We start from the raw sequence: 7,561 nt of genomic DNA, 5'->3' as shown, positions 1-7,561 counted from the left end.
AAGTTTATCATCCTGATTGCAGATCTCTAGCGATATTATGTCAACTTCTTGTGGATTCGCAATCATTATTTAATTTACCTTTAGGTGTTCTTTCACCAGCACAGCAACACTGTACCTCTCCCAACCAGTTTAAGATAAAAACTAAGTACTAACTAATTAACTCAATGTAACCTACCTTACCCCCAAAATGACAACCCATGTCTTCTATTTTAAACAATGCTGTTTTGTTGACCAAATTGTATTTTTGTTTTTTTCTGCAATGTTTCCCCCCCCCCACCACTCTACCACTACATTGAGTTTAGTAGCTCTGTGCACGTCAGGTGCTGTTTAATATACAGACCTACTCCTCCATTTGACCTAGTTTCTCTATCACATCTATATCACTTTGTGCTTTAGCCCTGGTGGAGCTTGGTCCACCAGGCTGTTGTTTGGAGTGGCCCGCAGATCCACATACAGTCTGCATATGATATACAGTCTGTTGATCAATTAAACTACAGTAGTTAGTTTTTATCATCCGAATGCACCAATATGTGTTCATTCTTCCCAGATGAAGGAACTAGGTAATATTCATCATCTGAATGCACCATCTGATGCTTTAACACACTCATGATACACGAGAGGTTTAAAAAACTTTTAAAACTTTTAAAACTTTTTGACCTATGTATTTAAAAGCAATTCTAAAGTTAAAAAGTGTAGCATAGGCCCCTCGCAGAATGTTCTTAATATGATCCTCAGGTTATAGTTTTCTATCTAAAACCACCCCTAGATCTCTTTCTTGATCAGAATTCTTTATAGATCTCAGTGGCTCGATCATAGAAACTGCTCTAAATCCTTGTTGGCCTGGATTGTGGAGGTCATTGGTCTCTATAAAACTAGTAATCTGACTCCTGATCACTCTCAAATAATTTTATTATGTGGGATGTTAGTGCAACTGGTCTATAATTCTTTGCCAATGCTTGTGTTGTGTTGTGTTGTTTTGGTAGTGATGTGCAATGTGTTGTTTTGGTAGTGATTCGTCCAGTTCTGGTAGTAGTGCGGTTGTTGTGTAGTGTAGTACTTGTGTGCTTGTTAATGACTTGTATTCCAGTCTTGTGGGTATCTCCTTTCCCCTACGGGCCAACTGCTTTGTTCTTACCTAGCATTTTGCTTTGTTTGGGTATGAATGTTTGTGTGCCGTATATTTTGCAAAATTTGCCATATATCTCATTATTTACTCCTCTGCCTAGCAACAAGTCTGTCTAATTATACTCATTAACTGTTTTTCAAAGTTCCCCATAGTGTCCTTTATTGAAATCGAGTTCATGAACCGTTTCAATGTTCTTATTTTCTTCTAGATTATATCTTAAAGTATATTTAAATGTTATTGTTATTATTGTTATTAAATGTTATTGTGACATTGCATTGCAATTGAGCTATGTTGTTTACCATACCGTTCATTTCGTGAGTATAAGTATAGATGCCACACTTGTGACAGGTAAAACCATGCCTTTTTTGAAAAACAGCACCGTCTGTTGCACGTAAGAGCAACCCACACTATATTATGTTGCGATATTATTTCAATATTTCCGATTGTATTGATAATTTGAATTTTCATAGATTTCAATTTATTTTCATTTCGATTTAATAATTTTGTGTGACATTGCATTGAAATTGAGCTGTGTTGTTTACCATACTGTTCATTTCATGAGTATAGTTTATTTTTTTATTTTTTTCATTTCATTTTTTTAGCTGTTCTTATTTTTCAGTGATGGGAATATCAGATCATTTGATGTTCCCAATTTTCTGATGGAAGCATCAGACCATTATAGAATGCATCGGATGAGGTAGTTTGGAATGGTGGGGAGGACGAGAGGGGGGTATGGTGGGGAAGACGAGGGGACAGAGGAGAGGGTAATGGTGGGGAGGACGAGGGGACTGGGGAGTTGGGGATGGTGGGGACAGGGGAATGCTGGGGAGGACAAAGGGACAGGTGAATGGGAGATGGTGGGGGAGGAAGAAGGACAGGGGAGGGGAAAATGGTAAGGAGGACGATGGGACAGGGAAGTGGGAATAGTGGGGATGATGTGGGGACAGGGAAGTGGGAAGGACGAGAGGACTGTGGAATGGGGAATAGCAAAGTGAATTATAATTATATATATTAATTAATTCTTATAAATTTCCAGAAGCCTGTATCAACACCCACACTAATGCAACTGAAAGAGATGTTGAGACAAGTATTGCTGATATGTTGAAGAACGCCCCAAACAAACTCGGTGGAAACAGATACAAGGTAAAGTTTGCCAATTTGCTGTAGTCTAATTCAATTTCTTTTTAGTAATCTTCGAGAACATTTATGCTATGAATAAGATAAAATAATGTAACTGATTTTGATTTATTTACTATTTATTATTTATTTACCGTTATTAGTATAATAGATCTCGTAATAATTTTGCAAAAATAATGGCATTTACTATTTTAAAAAGCTCGGGTGCAGGGGGGGGGGTTATGTAAAAGCCTGGTTTGTGCCTCGGAGAGGCTATGGGATCCAGTAAGATCGTCCTTCCTTTCCTCCCTAGAATCTGGATGTAGCAGGTGCTCAATTGTCAAAAGTGAAAAATTGGTTTTGTCTTCCGAATGCACCATTTCTGTAAATTTGCTAATAATCTTTTAAAAATAGTAAATGCCATTATTTTTGCAAAATTATTACGAGATCTATTATACTAATAACGGTTTGATAAAATACAGTAGACTGCCTACTGGTTTTACCTGTAATAAGGTTTGATACAGATGATTATGATTATGGTTTTGGCCTCCACCACCCTCTCACCTAACTTGTTCGTTCCATGTCTACCACGGTTTTGTCTTCCGAATGCACCATTTCTGTAAATTTGCTAATAATCTTTTAAAAATAGTAAATGCCATTATTTTTGCAAAATTATTACGAGATCTATTATACTAATTACGGTTTGATAAAATACAGTAGACTGCCTACTGGTTTTACCTGTAATAAGGTTTGATACAGATGATTATGATTATGGTTTTGGCCTCCACCACCCTCTCACCTAACTTGTTCCAACCATGTCTACCACGGTTTTGTCTTCCGAATGCACCATTTCTGTAAATTTGCTAATAATCTTTTAAAAATAGTAAATGCCATTATTTTTGCAAAATTATTACGAGATCTATTATACTAATAACGGTTTGATAAAATACAGTAGACTGCCTACTGGTTTTACCTGTAATAAGGTTTGATACAGATGATTATGATTATGGTTTTGGCCTCCACCACCCTCTCACCTAACTTGTTCGTTCCATGTCTACCACGGTTTTGTCTTCCGAATGCACCATTTCTGTAAATTTGCTAATAATCTTTTAAAAATAGTAAATGCCATTATTTTTGCAAAATTATTACGAGATCTATTATACTAATAACGGTTTGATAAAATACAGTAGACTGCCTACTGGTTTTACCTGTAATAAGGTTTGATACAGATGATTATGATTATGGTTTTGGCCTCCACCACCCTCTCACCTAACTTGTTCGTTCCATGTCTACCACGGTTTTGTCTTCCGAATGCACCATTTCTGTAAATTTGCTAATAATCTTTTAAAAATAGTAAATGCCATTATTTTTGCAAAATTATTACGAGATCTATTATACTAATTACGGTTTGATAAAATACAGTAGACTGCCTACTGGTTTTACCTGTAATAAGGTTTGATACAGATGATTATGATTATGGTTTTGGCCTCCACCACCCTCTCACCTAACTTGTTCGTTCCATGTCTACCACGGTTTTGTCTTCCGAATGCACCATTTCTGTAAATTTGCTAATAATCTTTTAAAAATAGTAAATGCCATTATTTTTGCAAAATTCCTGAATATTGTCAAAATGACGGAAACCCATATGTCAAAAACACATGGAGATATACCAATCCTGGAAGACATTCTTCCATCCCCACTTGAAACTGTTGAGCAGGTGGAAAGTCTGTCACATGAGCTAAAAGTTAACAGTGAATATAAAAAGAGTATGGTAAGTGTTGCTTAATTCTTTTAGCCTGAGTATGGTAAGTGTTGCTGAATTTTTTTAGCCTTGTACATATGTCTTTTGATTAGTTTTTTTGCAGATGAAGGAAGGTGGGGTGGCACATAATTGATTGTTCAGTGTTATGTTTAAGGTACAAATAAAACAAAAGCAAAAGTTACTCAAATTCGTTGATTTTTGTAATAGTTAAGAAGGAAAATATTTTAATGCTATTTATTTAATACAGTTGGAAATTAGAAAATCTAATGTTGAGATTGAAAGATATATATTATTCTCTATTACCTTACAGCTTATGCATTATTTTAACAGGTCCAGACGCTGTCTCAAATGGGCGGTGCAAGCTGTGGAGACACAGTGAGACGAATGATGAGGAGGATAGGGACCTATGGGGTCTGGTCTCAGTATTCACTCGTTGGGCGCAAGAGGAAACGTGTCTTCAAAACCTTGGATATTTGTAATGTAATAATAAGTACGTAAATTTGACATTTTTTTGGATTATATATATGTCTGCATGTATTATGTATTATACTTGCATGCTTGTTAATGACTTGTATTCTAGTCTTGTGGGTATCTCCTTTCTCCTACGGGCCAAATGCTTTGTTCTTACCTAGCATTTTGCTTTGTTTGGGTATGAATGTTTGTGTACCTTCATTGTATATTTTGCAAAATTTGCCATATATCTCATTACTCCTCTGCCTAGCAACAAGTCTGTCTAATTATACTCAATAACTATTTTTCAAAGTTCCCCATAGTGTCCTTTATTGAAATAGAGTTCATGAACCGTTTCAATATCCTTATTTTCTTCTAGATTATATCTTAAAGTATATTTAAATGTTATTGTGACATTGCATTGCAATTGAGCTGCGTTGTTAACCATTCTGTTCATTTCATGAGTATATTTTATTTTCTATTTTTTCATATCATTTTTTTTATCTGTTTTTATTTTTCAGTGATGGGAATATCAGATCATTTGATGTTCCCATCAGAAAATTGGGAAAGTCAGATCTTTTGATGTTCCCAATTTTCAGATGGAAGCATCAGACCATCATGGAATGCATGGGATGAGGTAGTTTAGAATGGTGGGGAGGACGACAGGGGGGATGGTGGGGAAGACGAGGGAACAGAGGAGAGGGTAATGGTGGGGAGGACGAGGGGACAGGGGAATGGAGAATGCTGGGGAGGACAAAGGGGACGAGGGGACGGAGGAAGACTGGAGAACAGGGGAACACCTAAATAAAAGCCAACAATGTTATTACTCTGTGGCTTCTTGTCTCCTGACAAAAAGAATTATAATTATATATATTAATTAATTCTTATAACTTTCCAGAAGCCTGTATCAACACCCACACTAATGCAACTGAAAGAGATGTTGAGACAAGTATTGCTGATATGTTGAAGAACGCCCCAAACAAACACGGTGGAAACAGATACAAGGTAAAGTTTGCCAATTTGCTGTAGTCTAATTCAATCTCTTTTTAGTAATCTTTGTGAACATTTATGCTATGAATAAGATAAAATAATGTAATTGATTTTGACTAAATATGTAGATATATTTAATTTTCTGAGCACTAATAATGAAAGAAAACCAAAATAAGAGGTGGCTACTATCTCTAATAATGGGCTGGAATAATACAGGATATAATAATATATATATATATATAAATATATATACATATATTTATATATATATATATTTATTTATATAAATATATATATGATATATATATTCTATTCTATAGTTTTATATAGATTCTTGTTTTAGTTTTTTTCTATAATATGGAAAGGGTTTTTAATTAATAAATTAAATATTATATAATAAAATAATGTATTATTGAAAACAATTAGTAACAAACAATATTTCATTACAGGGTGGTGAAGCAAGAATACATGTGCATCACATAGCAGAGTCGGATATGACGAATAATGAAAACAGCGGAGAGCCTGGTGCATGGCATACCGCTGAATCTTCTCTAATGTCTATATAGAAGAATCTTTGTTTCTGTGTGTATATATGTATATATATCATTAATAAAATATATATATATATATATATATATATATATATATATATACATATATATATATATATATATATATATATATATATATATATATATAACCTATATATATATATATATATATATTTATATATATATTTATAAATATATTTATATATATATTTATATATATATTTATATATATATATATATTTATATATATATTTATATATATATATATATATTTATATATATATTTATATATATATATATATTTATATATATATATATTTATATATATATTTATATATATATTTATATATATATATATATTTATATATATATTTATATATATATTTATATATATATATATATATATATATTTATATATATATATATTTATATATATATATATTTATATATATATATATTTATATATATATATTTATATATATATATTAGGTTAGGTTTGGTAGGGTTGGTTAGTTATCATATATCTACGTATAACTAGCTAGTTTTACCTTTATATATATAATATATATATATATATATATATATATATATTATATAAAAAGTTTGTGAGGAAGACCTCTGGTGCCAATGTGGGGACCCATAGCATAGGAGAAGAAAATAAAAAGTATTCAGAGGAGACCTTGTGGTCACTCACTAAACACTAATATTATCTTCTACCACCCCCATTCTTTTGTATGTACACATATATTTGCTTTATTTGAACTTTGTTACAAAGAGGGAGTTACATATAGGTTACAAAGATGGTTATCATATATATATTATTTATATATATATATATTATTTATATATATATATATTATTTATATATATATATATTATTTATATATAAATATATTATTTATATATAAATATATTATTTATATATATATATATATATTATTTATATATATATATATTATTTATATATATATATATTATTTATATATAAATATATTATTTATATATAAATATATTATTTATATATAAATATATTATTTATATATAAATATATATATATATATAATATATATACTATTACACTACATTCTTATGTATTACACTAATATATATATATATATATATATATATATATATATATATATATATATATATATATATATATATATATATATATATTATATAAATTATTTATATATATATTATATATATAATTATATAGGTCATATGTTTTTGTATTTTTGCTGATTTGTTAGTAAATAATAAAAGAAATATAAATTATTTGATTTTTTTACCCTTAAATTGGTTTTAATATTTAAATTGAAAACACTAATATAATATAAAAAATTTATTATTTAAAATATTTAAAATATTTAAATATATTTAAAAATAAATATTTTTTTATTTTCAAGAAATTTAACTTTAAACACAAAGATGTGAAAATGGTTCAGATAAGGCTCAAACCTTTCACAAGAGATTCATATTGGTGTATGAATGGATTATGAATGACTCATGTTAGGAGTGTAAGTTGCCACAACATCTCAAATTAGTGTTAGATACATATGTCTT

At 30.4% G+C, this 7,561-nt stretch overlaps 1 protein-coding gene across 1 annotated transcript; it reads left to right on the top strand.

The window, feature by feature from the left end:
* Positions 1 to 4,342: 4,342 nt before the first annotated feature.
* Positions 4,343 to 6,043, top strand: LOC138362944 (uncharacterized). The gene is made up of 3 exons (XM_069321523.1): positions 4,343 to 4,494; positions 5,353 to 5,459; positions 5,894 to 6,043. Exons 1-3 carry the CDS (start codon positions 4,353 to 4,355, stop codon positions 6,008 to 6,010), a joined length of 366 nt encoding a protein of 121 aa, XP_069177624.1. The 5' UTR covers positions 4,343 to 4,352; the 3' UTR covers positions 6,011 to 6,043.
* The last annotated feature ends 1,518 nt before the right edge of the window (positions 6,044 to 7,561 follow it).

The sequence above is a fragment of the Procambarus clarkii genome, chromosome 9 (genome assembly GCF_040958095.1).
Source record: "Procambarus clarkii isolate CNS0578487 chromosome 9, FALCON_Pclarkii_2.0, whole genome shotgun sequence".
Taxonomy (NCBI): domain Eukaryota; kingdom Metazoa; phylum Arthropoda; class Malacostraca; order Decapoda; family Cambaridae; genus Procambarus; species Procambarus clarkii.
This window is presented reverse-complemented; position numbering and strand designations above follow the sequence as displayed.